The sequence below is a fragment of the Salmo salar genome, chromosome ssa05 (genome assembly GCF_905237065.1).
Source record: "Salmo salar chromosome ssa05, Ssal_v3.1, whole genome shotgun sequence".
Lineage (NCBI taxonomy): Eukaryota > Metazoa > Chordata > Actinopteri > Salmoniformes > Salmonidae > Salmo > Salmo salar.
Genome location: NC_059446.1, coordinates 26,953,485 through 26,974,299, shown reverse-complemented (window position 1 = coordinate 26,974,299; position 20,815 = coordinate 26,953,485). Strand labels below are relative to the sequence as shown.

At 42.6% G+C, this 20,815-nt stretch overlaps 1 protein-coding gene across 7 annotated transcripts in view; it reads right to left on the bottom strand.

Moving 5' to 3' along the window:
• The window catches only part of LOC106604535 (follistatin-related protein 5), a 206,601-nt gene that overhangs the window by 43,993 nt on the left and 141,793 nt on the right, over positions 1-20,815 (bottom strand). For 4 of the 7 annotated variants that reach the window (XM_045718023.1, XM_014199253.2, XM_014199250.2 and 1 more), the window contains 4 exons: positions 11,405-11,571; positions 8,599-8,610; positions 6,365-6,485; positions 1,627-1,788 (listed from right to left, as the gene is read on the bottom strand). In XM_045718023.1, coding sequence (XP_045573979.1) covers positions 1,627-1,788; positions 6,365-6,485; positions 8,599-8,610; positions 11,405-11,571 — 462 coding nt within the window. The remainder of the gene's footprint in view (positions 1-1,626; positions 1,789-6,364; positions 6,486-8,598; positions 8,611-11,404; positions 11,572-20,815) is intronic. The other 3 variants (XM_014199254.2, XM_014199251.2, XM_014199252.2) reach the window with 1 other exon arrangement.

Genomic DNA, 20,815 nt, shown 5'->3' with positions numbered 1-20,815 from the left:
AGCGAGCATAGAAGTTATTTAGCTCGTCTGGTAGGCACATGTCACTGGGCAGCTCTCGGCTGTGCTTCCTTTTGTATCCTGTAATAGTTTACAAGCCCTGCCACAGCCGAAGAGTGTTGGAGCCGGTGTAGTACGATTCGATCTTAGTCCTGTATTGACGCTTGCCTGTTTGATGGTATGTCGGAGGGCATAGCGGGATTTCTTGTAAGCTTCCAGATTAGAGTCCCACTCCATGAAAGCGGCAGCTCTACCCTTTAGCTCAGTGTGAATGTTGCCTGTAATCCATGGCTTCTGGTTGGGGTATGTACATACAGTCACTGTGGTGATGACGTCATCGATGCACTTATTGATAAACCCAGTGACTGATGTGGTGTACTCCTCAATGCCATCGGAAGAATCCCAGAACATATTCCAGTCTGTGCTTGCCAAACATTAGTTTAGCATCTGCTTCATCTGACCACTTTTTTATAGACCGAGTCACTGGTGCTTCCTGCATTCATTTTTGCTTGTAAACAGGAATCAGGAGGATAGCGTTATGGTCAGATTTGCCAAATGGAGGGCGAGGGAGAGCTTTGTACGCGTCTCTGTGTGTGGAGTAAAGGTGGTCGAGAATTTTTTTCCCTCTGGTTGCACATTTAACATGCTGATAGAAATTAGGTAAAACTGATTTATGTTTTCCTGCATTAAAGTCACCGGCCACTAGGAGTGCCACCTCTGGATGAGCATTTTCCTGTTTGCTTATCTGGAGTACAACTCATTTAGAGCGGTTTTGGTGGCAACCTCGCTCTGTGATGGAATGTAGACAGCTACGAAAAATACAGATGGAAACTCTCTAGGTAGACAGTGTGGTCTACAGCTTATCATGAGAGACTCTACTGCAGGCGAGCAATAGCTTGAGACTTCCTTAGATATCGTGCACCAGCTGTTGTTTACATAAATGCATACGCCCCCGCCAGTGTCTTACCAGAGGCTTCTGTTCTGTCTTGCCGATAGAGTGTATAACCCACCAGCTGTATGTTCTTAATGTCGTTGTTCAGCCGCGATTCGGTGAAACTTAAGATAATACAGTTTTTAAATGTCCTGTTGGTAGGATATATGTGCTTTCAGTTCGTCCCATTTATTTTCCAGCGATTGAACGTTAGCTAGCAGAATGGAAGGCAAGAGCAGATTAGGCACTCGTCGCCTGATCCTCCCAAGGCACCCTGATCTTTTGCCTCAATCTCTGTTTCCTTCTCCAGCGAATCACGGGGGTCTGGGCCTTGTCGGGTGTCCGCAGTATATCCCTCGCGTCAGACTCATTGAAGAAGAACTCCTCGTCCAATTTGTGGTGAATAATCCCAGTTGATGTCCAGAAGCTCTTTTCGGTCATAAGAGCCGGTAGCAGCAACATTATGTACAAAACAAGTTACGAACAACACACACAAAAAAAATAATAGCATGATTGGTTGAGAGCCAATAAGACGGCAGCCCTACCCTCCGGCGCCATCAGGATTGTAATTACACAGATCTTCCATTTTGGTTGAAAAACATTTTGCTTCAGTGTGCCCTACTGAACACTACTCAGATGTATGCCAGCAGTGCTAGATCTGATAACCCACTTCCCCCCAGAAACTAGATTGTACCCACCTTGAAGGGTGAGCTGCTTAGACAACTTGGTAGCGATGTCCATGCCATTCTTCAGCCATGCCAGTTGTGGGTTGGGGATACCCTCAGCATGGCAACGGAGACTGGCCGTCACCCCTGGCTCCCGGGCCTGGCTCTCTGGGTAGACTCGGATGACGGGAGGAACTGCATTGTGGGAAGAAGGAAGACAATAAAAGAGAGGAGATAAATGCAGGCCCACATACTCCATTGAAATTGAAAGGGCTTTAGAGGATCGAGGCAGCCTTATTGGATGAGAAGTTTTCTTTTAGAGTGTCTGCCAAGTCCATTTAACTTCTCACTCTGCATTAACATACTATCAATAGGATCAAGTGCATTTCCAGCATACACTGAATGCCGTTAAAAACATTGGTGTGCTCAGCGAGAACCGCGCAAACCAAACAAATCTAGATCAATAAAAGAGAGAACCTCGGTGGGGCTGGCCATTGATTCTGTGAAACATTTTGGCAGGCAAGGTTCATCACTTGTTAACACAGCCACAAAGTCATAAACACTGCCCATTTCTACAATCTATCTTCTGATTTTAAATCTAACCCTAACCCTACACCTAACCATAACCTTAATCACACTGCTAACCTTATGCCTTATCATAACCTTCAATTATTTCTTCATACATTTTTACGATATAGCCCCTTTGTGGCTGTGTTATCTAGTCGAAACCTCAGGCAAGGGGATGGAGGGGAAGGAGCTGAAAGAAGTAACAGATTTCTATAACACTTGTTTGGTAAAACTGTGTTTGACAGAAATGCCAGTAATACCATTAAAACTAGACTTCCAAAAGAGCAGTAACACCAAGGCTGCAGAGTAGAGTGCTACCCTGGCAGGCTGTCATTGGAAAGAGAAGAGGAGGGCCACTGGATGCAGAGAATACTTCCTGTTGGCTCGATTGGGGAGAGGAAGTCTTTGGCCAGCCAGGTGAGTGTGAGACTACAGGGTGGTTTGGTCCCATGACCATCTGCTTTCCAGTAGCATTCTGGTTCCTAGAACCTGGTGCCAACAACCTGCCTCAGCTCGAAGGAATGCCATCCAGGAATGCCAAATATGCCAACAGGAATGCCACCCAGAACACCAACAGTAACGAGCCATGACAGGTGTTAGGTAAAGGTAGTCAGCTGACAGAGCTAACTAACATTGAGTTTAAAATATTGCTTGACTTTATATATCAAGCATCATAAAAAGTTACTTTACTAGGTGTATACTATGCAAGCGAGTATGTAATTTGTTCAAGTATCAGAGGTGATTCGACATTTTATTGAACTGGGACCTCGGTTCAATTCCCACCGGTTACACTGATAGCAAGTAATTAGGAGACCATTTTGGAGGTCATGCTGTCTTTAGACAGGGAAGGCCTTTAAACTGCACTGTTCCACTCCCAATGGATATTCTACAGTTAGCATGCCTTGTATAAGAGGCCCTACGGTCTTATTAAAACATACATGTATTTCTCTAATAATTTCGGATTTTTCATGAAAGTAAAACATTTCACAAATATTCCGCTGTGCATGCATTTGTAAACACACTTTTTGCTCCAGTTCGAATCACTATTTCCTTTAGCCCCAGACTGGCACGAATTGTAGGAAGTGTAGGCACACACACATAGGCACACACACATTCACGCATCACAAACAGACACACAAACACACCTCTCCCACAAACACACACAGCCCTTCAGGGGGACAGCCTCGCCATCATGGTCGAGGATGGTTTCACATTGACTCTTAGCCCCTTTGAGACCTCTGTCTTCTCTATGTGTTGCATCTCAAGTATCACCACCAAGGCAAGCCCCATTGTAGGTGCCCACAAAGTTTTCTGACCACCCACCATGGAGAAAGCTTTTTCCTTGGCCTAGACTCATCTCTGAGAAGTGATTACTCTTTCAGCAGGCCTGTTCTCACAGCTAGCTCTGGGCCACCCATAGAGGGTTCCAAACACCAAAGAACGGGAACCAGACACGGATGCCCCACAGCCCAATGGTGACTAAGAATGTGAAAGACGACTTTATGAAATCGAGGGATTCTTTGTTAATACGTATACAAGTTATACCATGAACATCCCGGGCACAAGAGTAATGTTCATGTGGCTTATTTCACTAATTGGCACCGCAATTCCTCAGTGCTGCTTTATTAACTTGTCTGTAAATCATGTGATTCTAATCAATGGAATAATATGTAGAAAGCCTGTAGAGGGAAGATTTTGTTGAGTAATCTGGCTGAAAGCAGTTGTTTTGCATTACTGTTATGGATCATAAGCATTCGACCATAATAAATGCATTGCTTACAGCTAAGGTTTTCACACGCTATATTCTTCCTCCCTTTTATATATTATAATGCATTTCTATATAATATAAAGCAGTGGTTATCAAAGTATGTATTACCAGTTAAAGGGGGATGTTGTGACGCATAATTGAGTGAAAGCCCATCAGTGAACACCGATGGCTGTTCACACAAAAAAACAGACTTCCCCCCCATCCATTCCCGAAATCAATTGCCAGGCAGCATTTCCCTGGACCAGGCAAAAAGAAAATTGAACAATTAAAGTGAGACATTTCCATTAACTATACTGTGAGTGATACAGTTGAAGTCGGAAGTTTACATACACCTTAGCCAAATACATTTCAACTCAGTTTTTCACAATTCCTGACATTTAATCCCAGTAACAATTCCCTGTCTTAGGTCAGTTAGGATCACCACTTTATTTTAAGAATGTGAAATGTCAGAATAATAGTAGAGAGTGATTTATTTCAGCTTTTATTTCTTTCATCACATTCCCAGTAGGTCAGAAGTTTACATACACTCAATTAGTATTTGATAGCATTGCCGTTAAATTGTTTAACTTGGGTCAAATGTTTTGGGTAGCCTTCCACAAGCTTCCCACAATAAGTTGGGTGAATGTTGTCCCATTCCTCCTGACAGAGCTGGTGTAATTGAGTCCGGTTTGTAGGCCTCCTTGTTCGCACACACTTTTTCAGTTCTGCCCACAAAATTTCTATAGGATTGAGGTCAGGGCTTTGTGATGGCCACTCCAATACCTTGACTTTGTTGTCCTTAAGCCATTTTGCCACCACTTTGGTCATTGTCCATTTGGAAGACCCATTTGAGACCAAGCTTTAACTTCCTGACTGATGTCTTGAGATGGTGCTTCAATATATTCACATAATTTTCCTACCTCATGATGCCATCTATTTTGTGGAGTGCACCAGTCCTTACTGCAGCAAAGCACCCCCACAACATGATGCTGCCACCCCCGTGCTTCACGGTTGGGATGGTGTTCTTCGGCTTGCAAGCCTCCCCCTTTTTCCTCTGAACATAATGATGGTCATTATGGCCAAACAGTTCTATTTTTGTTTCATCAGAACAGAGGACATTTCCCCAAAAAGTATGATCTTTGTCCCCATGTGCAGTTGCAAACCATAGTCTGGCTTTTTTATGGCGGCTTTGGAGCAGTGGCTTCTTCCTTGCTGAGTGGCCTTTCAGGTTATGTTGATATAGAACTCATTTTTAATGTGGATATAGATAGTTTTGTACCTGTTTCCTCCAGCATCTTCACAAGGTCCTTTGCTGTTGTTCTGGGTTTGATTTGCACTTTTCTCACCAAAGTGCGTTCATCTCATGGAGACAGAACACGTCTTCTTCCTGAGCGGTATGACCGCTGCGTGGTCCCATGGTGTTTATACTTGCGTACTATTGTTTGTACAGATTAACGTGGTACCTTCAGGCATTTGGAAATTGCTCCCAAGGATGAACCAGACTTGTGGAGGACTACAATGTCTTGGCTGATTTCTGTTGATTTTTCCATGGTGTCAAGCAAAGGGGCACTGAGTTTGAAGGTTTGCCTTGAAATACATCCACAGATACACCTCAAATTGACTCAAATGATGTCAATTAGCCTATCAGAAGCTCCTAAACCCATGACATCGTTTTATGGAATTTTCCAAGCTGTTTAAAGGCACAGTCAACTTAGTGTATGTAAACTTCTGACCCACTGGAATTGTGATGCAGTGAATTATAAGTGAAATAATCTGTCTGTAAACAACTGTTGGAAAAATTACTTGTGTCATGCACAAAGTAGATGTCCTAACTGACTTGCCAAAACTATAGTTTGTTAACAAGAAATTTGTGGAGTGGTTGAAAAACGAGTTTAATGACTCCAACCTAAGTGTATGTAAACTTCCGACTTCAACTGTATGTGCTTTAAAGTCATCGTTAATGGAAACTGTCTCTTTGCAACTGAAGGTCGAACGATTGTCGTTGTGTCACAAATTCGCCAGCAGTGAGTGTTTTTAGACAGCAGCAAACGTCATATTTTTTTCTGCGTGCCTAAAGTCATGTCTCTAATTTGAAAATGGCATCGACAAGACGTAGTTTCCGTTCCAATTAGAAAGAAACTCAATTCAAAACTACAGTAGCACTTGACAGCGTTTCCACACAACTAAGGTGTATTTGATTTGCTAAATCTGACTGATTGATAATCCTGAAAGATAGAAAAGAGGTTTGATCACACAAAAAACCCTTGACAGCTCTGTAAGCATTTAATTTCAGCTCGCCTGTCTCTATACCGACGGTGGCCTGTCAGAGTAGCCGGGTGCACCCTCAGGTGGGATTTAGTAGCATTTGGCAGCGAAAATACTTTGGGTTTGACTCAGTAGCGACAGGAAGTGTGAGAGTGACCATTCTGTTCCCGCAGAGCGGCAGTGGCTGCTTACCGTTCACCTGGAGCATGTGCGTCTGTGAGAGCTGCTCGTACCCGTCGGCATGGCAGCTGTAGTTCCCCATATGGGTGGTGGTCACCTTGGTGACATACAATGAGCCATCATCTCCGAAATCCTGCAGGAGAAGAAAGAGGAATGCCACAATGACAGTGTAAGACAAAGACTCAAGGGTTCAAAATGTAATTCACACCATCATGAATAATTATGGGTGCTCGGATCTGAAAATGAAAATGTTTTGTGAATGTGCACAATGTGCTTAGGCAATATGGCTGTGGGGGTTGCAGCAGAAAAAATGTATGTGTTATTGGAACTTATGTAAAGAAGTAAAATAACTTGGACAAGGAGATCAACAAAGGCACACCATGACATACATTTCTATCCGTTTCAGTCAAAGACAAGCATTTCTTCGCTTGTCAAGAATTATCTTCCAATTATTGTTTTTTGTATGCATGGTACCATAGAGAAAAACAAATCAATCCTGGGTCATTAATGACATTTTAACATTTATATGTATTATCTTACTTGAAAAAATACATTTTTAAATAAGAAGCAACTATAATCAGGTGAAAAAACTTGCTTTGTCTTTGGTTTAGGGCTGAATTTCAGGTTAAAGCAAGTCTGTCAGTAATTACATTGAAGTGCCATTTTGAATAATCACTGAAATGAGCAAGATGAGAGGATGTTCCATTTTGTGAACAGGCATGCACCACAAAAACAGTTTCATTATGTTATCCAGTATAAAAGCACAGGCAACTTTATCTGTGAGGTTACCAAGGTCACGAAGAGCAACTGAAACCAATTTAATGAATGTTGTGTCATGATTGCAGCCGTTACACGGAAAGAATCCCCAAAGTTAATGAATCCATACACTGTGTTCAAGTAGTGCAACCATCTAGAAATAACAAAAATGTACTTCCTCATTAGACACCTACTAACGTTCACACTTTCCAAGGTAATTTGCTATTTCTCCTGGGAGTATTTCTTCATTCAGTTCGTTGATTAACATCTATTCATTCTAATTTGATAAGGAAGCTTTTGCAGCTGAAAACCCAGACAGACCTGAAGAAAGATAGCAAATCTTTTAAGTTTTTCTTGTCATAATCCAATTAATATTCCAATCACGTCTGATGGCATTGTTCAGGTCTCAGAGTCAGTACATGTCATCGCTTACATACACCTGCTAGACTGCTGTAAAGCATGGGCATGGGCCACCATGTTTGTCAGGTACAACCTCTATGATCAGATAAACAGTGTTCAGGGGTGGGATAGTGAGGCTCAGGCTGTACCGGATCATCAGACCTTCGCTGTGTGAGGGGAATTGATGGCTCGTTTTGGCCCCTCGGCGACGAGCATATTGTGTCACCCTTTTAAATGAAAAATGAATGAGGGGAGAAATGGAACTCGGAGGGGTGGAACGAGAAGCACTGGAGGCGATCAAATCCCCCTCTCCTCCACCCCTCGTTCCCACTCCACCACCCCTCCTTCCCTCTCCACTCCACCACCACCAATGCTTTCCCCTCCACTCCTCTAGCACCTCCCCTTCCTTCTCCTCCACCCCCCTCCACTCCTCCTACCCCCTCCACTCCTCCTCCACTCCTCCTTCCCCCTCCTCCACCCCTCTTGCCCCCTCCACCACTCCGCCTTCCCCCTCCACCACCCCGCCTTCCCCCTCCACCACCCCGCCTTCCCCCTCCACCACCCCTTCCTTCCCCCTCCACCACCCCTCCTTCCCCCTCTACTCCTCCTTCACCCCTCCTTCCCCCTCATCCTTCACCTCTCCTTCCCCCTCATCCTTCACCCCTCCTTCCCCCTCCTCTCCTCATCCACTCCTTCTTCCCCCTCCTCTCCTCATCCACTCCTTCTTCCCCCTCCACCACCCCTCCTTCCCTCTCCACTCCTCCTCCACCCCTCCTTCCCCCTCGAGTCCTCCTCCACTTCTCCCCCCCTCCACCACCCCTCCTTCCCCTCCTCCACCTATTCTTCCCCTACTCCACCCCTCCCCCCTCTCCTCCACCCCTCTTTCACCCCTCCACTCCTCTTCCAACCCTCCTTCCTCCTTCTCCACCACCCCTCCTTCCTCCTCCTTCACCCCTCCTCCAGACCACCCCTCCTCAAGGTCTGGTGTATCCGCCACAGAGTGATGACAGAATTCATTAGCTTTGTGGCCTTTTTATTGTGGATGACATAGTAGACAATTCTGTGGTGATTTCAGTTCTGATAAAACCTACCTGTGTCGGAATCTGCTGGGGGGAAAGAACACAATCGAAATATTTGGATGTTAGTTGAAATGCAACATCGAAAACAGGCAAAAGCACTTATCTTTCCACCATGTAACACTATACATTGTATAGCTTAATTGATTCATAATTTTTTGTATCAGTTGATGGATATTAATTATTTACAGAGGACAGAGTTACAAAAGTCTTTTAGCTCAACATATACATGAGGTTAAGGCCTAGATTGAATCAGATCAAGCGTTAACAGGCGATAGCTGACACCAGCATAGCGGATGTTTTGGTGGTGTCGGAGGTGGAGCTGCGTTGGAGCCATCAAATCGGTGAGCAGCTGTTCTTGCGATCATTGTTACTAAGCTGCAGCCGCCCCACTCAGAACAAGAAAGTGTAGACTATATAGAAATAATGACGCTCAAATAAAAAATTATTCAACTAAATAATTAAGATTTCTATCAGCCTAATCGAGGTGCATATTATATCTCACACTCCAGTGTTCAACTTGTAAACAAGGCTGCATGGGATTGACACTGTGGTAATGTCGCCAATGGCAATATCCGCTTCAGGCATAATTCCGGGAGCCACTTGTGGATTGGACAGCTCTAACGCAGTTCCAACTCCGACACCATCAAAACGACCGCTATGCGGATGTTGGCTAAAGCAGATCTGATTGAATAGAGCCCTAAAATGCTAGCTGCTATACCCCACTCAGTACACTAGGCCCCTGCACACTGGGAGATAAAACGCAATACCCATAAACACTTGGTCAGTGTACATACTGTACATACATACAGTACCAGTCAAAAGTTAGAACACATCTACCTAGGGTTTTTCTTTATTTTTGCTATTTTCTACATTGTAGAATAATTGTGAAGACATCAAAATGAAATAACACATTTGGAATCATGTAGTAACCAAAAAAAGTGATAAACAAATCAAAATCTATTTTATATTTGAGATTCTTCAAAGTAGCCACCCTTTGCCTTGATGACAGCTTTGCACATGCTTGGGATTCTCTCAACCAGCTTCATGAGGTAGTCACCTGGAATGCTTTTCCAACAGTCTTGAAGGAGTTCCCACATATGCTGAGCACTTGTTGGCTACTTTCCCTTCACTCTGCAGTCCAACTCATCCCAAACCATCTCAAGGAAAACCTGTTTCAACCTGCTTCAGTCAAAAACTGCACAATCCAGGTGTGTAAAACTCTTAGAGACTTGAGACTCACGCTGTAATTGCTCCCAAGGGTGTTTCTAACATGTATTGACTGAGGGAGCTGAATACCTATTCAATTACAATAATTTTGTCATTTAAGTTCTATTAATCTTTTTTTAAATTCTACATTTTCTTCCACTTTGACCTTACAGTATTTTGTGTAGATTGTTGACAGAAAATGAAAATGAAATCAATTTTAATCCCACTTTGTAACACAATAAAATGTGAAGAAATACAAGGGGTCTGCATACTTTTGCAAGGCACTGTATCTACCATATAAAGAGGCCAAATGACATCAAAGTCGACCTAACTTGACCTGACATGGCCTGGCTTGTACTCTGTTCCTTTACTTTACTCAAGATTTAAATCTAGCTCACTCACTTTAATCCAACTTGGCATAGGATGGTTTCAACGCATTCCCATGTCAGCAATGCTGCGCTTGATGTACAAAATTATGAATAGCTTATTGTAGAGAAGACTGGGGGACAAAATGGCAGTGCTTTCACATGCAAGTCATCAACAACCTCGGGGAGAAGGCGATGGCCCAAAAGAAGAAGAACATTCCCATCTTCATTAAATGGGGATCGTAAGAAGCTGAAGCACGTGGAAATAGTGGGTGCAGAAATTCAATTCCAGGAATGATGGTGCTCGGTGATGACTGGCGACAGCTGTGCGCCTCCTCGCACAGTTTTAAGGGCCATCAACATTTAATGTTACATTAGTGGCTTCGCTGGACCTCCTTTATCTACTACGACAGTGTTGACTCAATTACGCACGGTCGAGTCAGCCACAGCTTGGTCACCCCTGACGAGGGACAACGGAGAGAGTGGGCAGCCTTTCCTGGTGACTCCCTGAACCTTCAAGTCTTCAAGTGTCCTGTCTTTGAAGAAAGATGAAAGCGTCATGGTGGTAGATACTGCACACAGACGATGACACACGCTCCGCAGGAAGTAAAAATAGGAGCTTTCCCTCAGAGCTAAACCCCTTTGGTATCCTCCTTCATCCTGCCTGCCTATTTTTACCCATACTCCTTTGCTGTTCTTTGGCTGAGAACACTGTCCCTCTCAGCAGTGTACAGAGACTGGATATCTGACATTGTGTATAACTGTGAATCCCAAAATGCTGTTCAAAGGATCTAGGTCTGCCTTTTGATTAGTCCAGGTTAAAGTGCGCAGACGTTCTAGTGATGGTGAGAAGCTGAGCAGGATATTACAAAACTGTTGGTCATACTTTATTAGGATTGTCCCATATGATGTACAGATGGTCATACTATCAACACACTATCTGTTGATAAGAAACTGCTTGCTAAGGTTACGGTTACAGTAAAATAACAGTTAAGGTACGGATTAGGGCTATGGTTAGGATAAGGGTTAAGGTTAGTGGATAGTTATTATCCAAATAAAGTGTTACCAAAGTATGTGTGTGTGTGTTTGTGTGCATGCGTGCGTGTGTGTGTGTGTGCATGCATGCGTGTGTGTGTGATAAGGTAAGCTATCCTAGATAAGAAAAGCCTGGTAGTCAACCTGTCCTCGACACAAAGTGTCTTACAAAGCTAGTAGAAACAACAGGTGGGGCTTCAGGCAACGCTTACATTGATGTCCTCCAGATCCAGAGAGTTGAGAACCTGGTTGTTTCGTTTCCAGATGATGGGAGGTCTCTGCTCCCCCTTGATTGCGCAAGTCAAGACAGCACTCTGGCCAACGGTTACCGTGGTGATGCTCAATTTCTGGTCATCTGGCAGGATGAGCTGGAACACTTCTGTAAAGAAAAAAGCAAAGCCGGTAATTAGATCACCTGTTAGTCATAGAGAGCGGTGCCACTTTTGTTCCACTAGGGTGCTTGAATGTAAAAATTCAAGTGTGTGTGTGTGTGTGTGTGTGTGTGTGTGTGTGTGTGTCCCCATGTGCACTTGTGTGTGTGTGTGTGTGTGTGCGTGTGTCTGTGTGAAAATAAATAAATAATGTTTGTGTGCATGTGTTCAAGTGTGTGTGCACGTGTGTGTGTTTGCGTGCACGTGTATGCGTTTACTTCCACATATCAGTGAAGCAAGCCAAATTACTTTTCCTGTGTGTGTGAGCATACAGCACACTGAACAGACGAGTGATTGTGGTATCGTGTGTATGCCCGGTATTCTTTAAATTAATGGACCTGAAAACAGTTGAATACACAGAGAGAGACTCAATTAGCCAGTGTTTTGTTGCCGAGGCACAACATTACTGCAGATGTTGTTTGGTTTATGCATCGAGGAAACATAATGAGTTCATACGTCAAGAGAAAATGGATGAAATTAGGTGCTACGTAAATACATCAAGTAAACAAGAGATTTAATGTACATTTCATTAAACCATGCCAGTACTGTATCTCCGAGGATTTCTTCCACCTACCTAGCTATCCATCTTATTATGTGGACATTTCCAAAGGGGTTGTGGGTGTTCTATTCAATGTCCCACAATGCCACCACATTTATGTATTTACATAAAGAGATTATTTGAAATGCATTGACAACTCCAAATGAATTACAGTTCTCCACATATTGCTATAATCACTGATTGCTCAAGTGAAAGTGTATGTATAGCACCAAAGGCACAGAAAATATCCTGGAAAAACAAAGACATGTTGCGTGTGGCCAGTAAGGGTGCCGATGGTTAACGACTATAATGCTTCCAGTTCTTCAATGAGACAATGAATGAACACAAAGCAGTTACTCAAGCGTCCCCTTTAATTCTGTTATGTAACTAGACTTGTAACTAGTGTGTGCCTTTGAATTTTCCTCTTGGGCTAATGAGCAACAGAGCAAAAGGAAACACTGACTCAATTTGTTCTGCTCCTGAGGCCATGAAATACAAAACCTAATGAAAGAAAAGCCCAGGTCCAGAGACTACCGGTTAGCTTAGCTCAGCGAAACCAACTGAGGGAAGAAAGAGCTTGAATAAGACTGTATCTGGTGTGTACCTTTTAACTTGAGTCTAGAGTTAATGCATAACAATCTGTCTGTTATGTCCTGAACTGGAATAACCCCCATGTGATCAATGCTTGAAGACTGCAGACACCCCATTCTGTAGGAAAAACAAATAAAGATGTACCTCAGCACACAATTGCCCTGAGAAAATGTTTTACTATCTAGTGCTTTGAAATGGTTCATAACCCCAAGCAATACATGTCCAGTATTTCTATAGGGTTTAAAAGATCAATAAAAAACTTGAACAGGATGGCTCTTTTGAAGACCGAATGAAGCTGTGTCATTAAGTCAAGAATATGTACAATTGCAATTCTACATGTCTCTTGAGGTTTCAAGAATGCATGGGAGATGTTTTTCATGGAGAGACGATTGCATTTGATTGTCCTCAATCAATTTCTAGTCTTTTGTGAAAATTCCCATGCGGGATGGTAAATCCAAGACACAAGAGGACATGCGTGTTAACATGCTCAAACACACTTTTGTTTATTAGCCTTTAATTTCTCAAGGGTGAGAACATCTGTCAAATCATTAGCGTGACCCTTCCTGCCCGACAACGAAGCATCTGTGTCTTGATGACGATGATGTTAACTATTGATCATTGAAAGCTGACGTGCTACATGGAAAGCGACTCATTTTGTAATGTGGAAATTGCAGCATAACAACCATATTGTTTTAACGTGACACAGACAATCTCAATAGAAGAGTATAATTGAGCTACGAAAGAACAAGAATGGACAACACGATTCCAGTTTCTCAAATGTGTTTAATGGGGAATTACCACGATACAGACCCTGGAAGTTATAACATGCTGAAATGTTTGAGACAAACATATCTCTCTCAGCACATACTGCAGTTTCTAACGTCTACAGGGCTTCATTAAATCTTAATTTCCCAAATTAGGCTGCAATGTGTCCTCTCTTTTTCTCCAAGCTCAGAGGAGGAAATTAGCAAAGTACAAATGCATTTCCTACGCAGAATTCATTGGCGCCAGTGGAGATATATTACACATAATTGACTTCCAACTTACTCCATCTATTGAGATGTTAAGAGTTTGAAAACAATTAAAGAACTAATTTTCAGAGTTCAGCTCTGGGTTTATTGGATACATCAGAGATGAAAGAGTTACTTGATGTTTTCCTACTAGCAGATCAAGATACGGGTTCAATGATTACATGAACACACTGCTGATCAAAATATTCTAAGCAATATCTTTGCAGAAAGCAAACGGCGGTCATCTTTTGACATGCTCACTGAACTCTGTCGGCCCATGTCACATACACAAAGACAGATGCCCACAAGGGACATATTACTCCACAAATAAAACAATACAATGTCCTAGTGGGAGTTTCCTATTGTGGCTCTGTTATGATGCTCCTCCCCCTCGACCCTGCTGGAAAAACAACCCTGACAACATCACTGCTAACACGACGCATGAACATGTCAAAACTCAGTAGGCTTTGTAGCTGCGGTGTTGAGGCGGGACATACCCATACAATCTCCTCCCTAACCATTCAATTACAGTCCCTTGTATCTTAATGGCTTTGGAAATGCGCTTAGAGCGACAAACTCGATTCGCAGGAGATCTCGGGGGAACTGAAACGGGGGAAGTCATGGGGGAGATTTTAAAAAGAGAAATCAGCAGGCGGCAGGCTGCATCATACTGTTGGAGGGAAACCACCAAACCCCATGCATGCGAAGTCTGTACAGGCACAGAACGGGCAATTTATTATTGATCGAATCGAACTCAGTGTGGGCTGCTGGACATTTTGTCCGACCTTCTCTGGCCTCTGATTTATCAGAACGACTAGTGGCCCTGGCTGCTCCTTTCGTCTTGTTTTGGACTTCCATGGCTTTTCTCCTGGGAGGGACCTAACCTTCAACATCCAGCCTGTAATTAGTGATTAACGGCAGGGTCTGGTTTTTGATTTACTCCCCAACTGTTCCCATAATTGGATGTTGGTCCATGCCCACCGCCCAAGACTAAATCACCTATGGCACAGTAGAGGAACGGTTGTCAGGGAAAATAGCTGTCACTGTCGTTTAGCTACTCCCCTGCTCACCTAGCTCTTTCTGTTTCTTTCTCTCTCCTTCTCTTTCTGTTTCTCTCTCGCCTTCTCTTTCTGTTTCTCTCTCCTTTTTCTGTTTCTCTTTCTATTTCTCCTCTCTTTCCTTCTCTTTCTGTTTCTCTCTCCTTCTTGTTCTGATTCTCTCTCTGTTTCTCTTTCTCCTCTCTCCTTCTCTTTCTGTTTCTCTCTCTTTCTGTTTCTCTCTTGTGCTTTCCCACCATCATATCTATCATACATGTGGCACACATCCTCCAAAGAGGTGTTATCAGTCCAGGTGGGTGTATCTCCATTGCTGCTGTTTTTTAAAGATATATTGTCTAGTGCTGTTACATCATTTTGAACAACCCCCAAATCACTCCACTTGGGTTTAGGGTTCCCTAGACCAATAGGAGGGTTAGCTCAACTGAATTACCTGCTCCAATATCAACGTCTGCAGATAGGAACAGCCCTGCCAATACCAGTAATACTTTGATCAAGACTTAAAGCTTCATAAAGCAGACTGCAAGTAAAGCCAATTGAAATAAAAACCTCTGCACCAAGGTTATAAATGTGAGCGAAGCCTGTAAAAGTGGAACTTACTGAGTGCATTACCTCACCTGATCAGCCTGGGGCCTGGTTTATAGAGCAGCTGGTGAAGGAGCCTCGTGGGACCGACCACACATGGCTGAAGACCATTGTAACTGGATTAATTTGATCAAAACTACCTTGTGAAAAAGTAATTGAGAGAAAAGCTATCCCTTCAAAATGCAAGGTGTATTTGGGGTTTGGGTTTATCATAAGGAGGTGTCGTGTCTTTGGCTATGCCGGATTAAGTGATATGACATGCTAACCTATAAAATTCTTTCTCTGTAATTAATATTACCTGATTAAGCTAATCATGTAAATGTAATTAACTAGAAAGTCGGGGCACCACGGAAGAATGTTTATAGAGCCGTTATCTTCCGAATAAACTCTTAAAATACTTAGTCATATTTTACATCGATAGCAGTCAATATTAACCCTTATCTTATTTTCAGTCTCATAATGAAAGTTGTAAATTCTTGGCTATCTTCACGAACCCTGGCTAACAAGTTCAATCAGCAATACAAAATTGGGTTTAATTATTTATTTACTAAATACTTAACCTCTCTGGGCTAGGCGGGACGAATTCGTCCCACCTACGCAACAGCCAGTCTAATCCAGTGGCGCGATTTTCAAATACCTTAAAAATCCTATTACTTCAATTCCTCAAACATATGACTATTTTAGAGCTATTTAAAGACAAGACTCTCGTTAATCTAACCACACTGTCCGGTTTCAAAAAGGGTTTACAACGAAAGCAAAACATTAGATTATGTCAGCAGAGTACCAAGCCAGAAATAATCAGACACCCATTTTTCAAGCTAGCATATAATGTCACAAAAACCCAAACCACAGCTAAATGCAGCACTAACCTTTGATGATCTTCATCAGATGACAACCCTAGGACATTATGTTATACAATACATGCATGTTTTGTTCAATCAAGTTCATATTTATATCAAAAAACAGCAAACTTCCGGCGAATTCACTAACAATTTACTAAATTACTCACGATAAACGTTCACAAAAAGCATAACAATTATTTTAAGAATTATAGATACAGAACTCCTCTATGCACTCGATATGTCCGATTTTAAAATAGCTTTTTGGTGAAAGCACATTTTGCAATATTCTAAGTACATAGCCCAGCCATCACGGGCTAGCTATTTAGACACCCGGCAAGTTTAGCACTCACCAATATCAGATTTACTATTACAAAAGTTTGATTACCTTTTGTTGTCTTCGTCAGAATGCACTCCCAGGACTGCTACTTCAATAACAAATGTTGGTTTGGTCCAAAATAATCCATCGTTATATCCGAATAGCGGCGTTTTGTTCGTGCGTTCCAGAAACTATCCGAAATGGTAAATCAGGGTAACGCGCATGGCGCAATTCGTGACAAAAAAAATCTAAATATTCCATTACCGTACTTCGAAGCATATCAACCGCTGTTTAAAATCCATTTTTATGCCATTTTTCTCGTAAAAAAGCGATAATATTCCGACCGGGAATCTCCATTTAGCTAAACAGAGGAAAGAAAACAAAGCTTTCGGTCGACGCGGGCACGAGCCTGAGTCTCACAGTACTGTAACCAGCCACTACCCAAACGCGCTACTTTGTTTCAGCCAGAGCCTGCAAAGCCACGATTCAGCATTTTGCCGCCTTCTGAGAGCCTATGGCAGCCGTAGGAAGTTTCACGGTACAGCTAAGATCCTCACTCTTCAATAAACAGAGACAAGAAGAACGACACCTTGTCAGACAGGCCACTTCCTGCATGAAATCTTCTCAGGTTTTTGCCTGCCATATGAGTTCTGTTATACTCACAGACACCATTCAAACAGTTTTAGAAACTTTAGGGTGTTTTCTATCCAAAGCCAATAATTATATGCATATTCTAGTTACTGGGCAGGAGTAGTAACCAGATTAAATCGGGTAAGTTTTTTATCCAGCCGTGTCAATACTGCCCCCTAGCCCTAACAGGCTAAACTAATCACACAGAATTACATATACACAGAATACAAATGATATCATACAGAAAACGTCCTGGTGGACGGAACCTGTATCAGGGCTGGTTACACAAAGGAAAGGGGGTTGCGCTTGAATGAAAGAGCGGGAAGACTTAGGAACGAAGAAACAGCAGCTATGCTATCGTAAATACATTATCTTATGCATTCTAAATTACCGCCCATTTGGAAAAGGAAAACGCAATAAATATTTACTCTGAGCTGCGCTTCGGTAGGTTGGTCATAGATGCTGGCCGGGTTGGCCAACAGATCTTCCTGTCCTCGGAAGAATGTCAATGGTGGTAAAGTGGATACGTGGTGGTATCTTCGTCTGGTTGTTAGACTGGATCCGTCGTCCGTCCTTTCCTAGCCCCCGTCTACAGCGGCCGCTGCTAACTCAACGGCTAGGAAGTATCACTTCTGTAGTGAATAAGCTCAAAGTTCATACCATTCGCCACCAAAGCTCACGCCGAGGTTGGCTTAGTTCTGTACTTGACGTGTGTCCTTCTAACGTAGAGGCTGCAGACCTCACGTACTGGAACCACCTGGTTATCTTTTCGTCAAAGGCTTATATAGTGGAGAGGGGGAAGGATGTGTTTCATCGTTTATAACCCCTCCTCTTCACAGGGGTGGGCCACTGATCAAGCAGGGCACTTTCAATTGCATAACAATTCCATGTTACTCTGATAACTAGAGGGTGTATACTTTCTCAGGTACAGTTTATGTCGTCCTGTCATCAGTCATAATGTCTCAGATGACAACCGAACTGACATCCATACTCATTAAGTTCCAAAGCATATTTCCAACTGGTTTTATTACCAAAATATGGTTCCTTTCCCCATTTGTTTGATGTTCCCAGACTCTCTATATTTAACAGGACATCAGTCCTTCAGGACAGCAGTCCTTCAGTAGGGTCAGAGAGGGGAAGCGAGAAAGTTATTTATGGGGTGGGTCATAAACCTTACCCACAGGCCAACGTCATGACAGTCCCCCCATGTTGGGTTCAATCTTGCGATTAACCTGCATGTTGTAAACCAACATAAAAATGAACATGGGTTGTCCTGGTTGTGGATCATCGTTGTGGTCCCCATCTGGCGGTCGACCCGGGTAGGGTGTCTGCAAATGAAGAAGTCCACTCCAAGGCTGGGCAGCAGATGTCCAGTTGGTGGTTGCTATTGCAGTCCCGTCGTCTGGTCGTCCAGACTGGAATATCTGGGCAGTAACTTAACCTCTATGGGCTAGGTGGGACGCTAGCGTGCCACCCGTGGTGCACTCCATCAACAGCAGGTGCATTTCAAGAGCGGCAAATTTGAATCCAAATAAATGTCAAAATTCAAATTTTTCAAACATACAACTATTTTACACCCTTTGAAAGATAAACATCTCCTTAATCTAACCACGTTTTACGATTTCAAAAAGGTTTTACGGCGAAAGCATAAATTTAGAGTATGTTAGGACAGTACATTTACAAGAGTTGTGTGTAATGTTTTGTCAAGTCAAAGACAGGGTCACCAAAACCATAAAACCAGCTAAAATGATGCACTAACCTTTTACAATCTCCATCAGATGACACTCCTAGGACATTATGTTAGACAATGCATGCAGTTTTAGTTCTATCAAGTTCATATTTATATCCAAAAACAGCGTTTTACTATGGCATTGATGTTGAGGAAATCGTTTCCCTCCAATAACCGTCAGTCAAGTCAGCGTCACAAATTAAATAATTAAAATTAGAAAACATTGGTAAAATATTATATTGTCATTTAAAGAATTATAGATTTACATCTCTTGAACGCAATCAACTTGCCAGATTTAAAAATAACCTTACTGGGAAATCACACTTTGCAATAATCTGAGCACTGCGCCCAGAAAAATACGCGTTGCGATACAGACTAGACGTCATGTTGGGGAGATCTAAAATCGAAAATACTATGTAAATAATCCATTACCTTTGATTCTCTTCATCAGATGTCACTTCCAGGTATCACAGGTCCATAACGAATGTAGTTTTGTTCAAAAAAGCTCATCATTTATGTCCAAAAATCTCCGTCTTGTTAGCACATGATCTAAGCCAGCCGGACTTCTCGTCATGAACGAGAGGAAAAAATATATTTACGTTCGTTCAAACATGTCAAACGTTGTATAGCATAAATCATTAGGGCCTTTTTAACCAGAACATGAATAATATTCAAGGTGGACGAATGCATACTCTTTTATAACGTATTGGAACGAGGGTACCCAACATGAACTCGCGCGCCAGGTGTCTAATGGGACATCATCGTTCCATGGCTCTTGTTCGGTCAGATCTCCCTCCAGAAGACTCAAAACACTTTGTAAAGGCTGGTGACATCTAGTGGAAGCAATAGGAAGTGCCAAAATATTCCTCAGCCCCTGTGTTTTTCAATGGGATAGGTTTAAAGTCAATACAACACATCAGGTATCCACTTCCTGTCAGAAAATGTCTCAGGGTTTTGCCTGCCAAATGAGTTCTGTTATACTCACAGACACCATTCAAACAGTTTTAGAAACTTTAGAGTGTTTTCTATCCATATATAATAAGTATATGCATATTCTAGTTACTGGGTAGGATTAGTAACCAGATTAAATCGGGTACATTTTTTTTTATCCAGATGTGCAAATGCTGCCCCCTAGCCCTAACAGGTTAAGCAGATGTTAACAACACACACACACTCATGAAATATATCATTACATTTCCTCCCAAATGAGCGACGTTGTGGCACTAACTGATGGTTGTATGGGGGAGTTGTTTATGGCTTTATCACTTTCTATGTGCCGAAGAAAATGAAACAAAATGAATGAAAGCATAAACAAAACAAAATACAGTTATGCCACCTTAATCATCTAATTGGACTGTATTCTATCTACGTCCATGGTCTTGGCAAAATGACCCTATCATGGCATTGTCTAATGTCATATTTAGGGCTTTCCTAATTTGCGGGGTGGCGCTTAGGGTACTATCCTAAGTTGACAACTATATGATAAGTCTACAGCTGTAAGGCACTAGTTTTGGGCAGTCTACAGGGATGACCTATGGACTTCTGGTTAGAAAACTGGTGAGTGCTGTAGAGTCAAAGGCATAGAAGTAAATGTTCAACTTTACTAAGGCTGGTATTTTGCTTGGACCCTTAAGTGGTCCTAGCATAAATCCTAATTGGATGTTCCGTTGTGCATGTGCGTTTATGCTTACACAATCGCGCATGTCAAGGGAAGGAAACCAAGTATCCTGGCAGATTACAACTTGTTCAGAATGAGTCTGACGTAGTCAGGTAATTTTCAGGTCAATGCCTGGAGGTCAGTCAGAATTGGTGTCAAGGGAGTCTGTAGTAGTTTTCTACAAGTCACGGTGTCTTCCACTATTGTAGTGGCGGTAGGTATGAAGTCTATTTCATAGC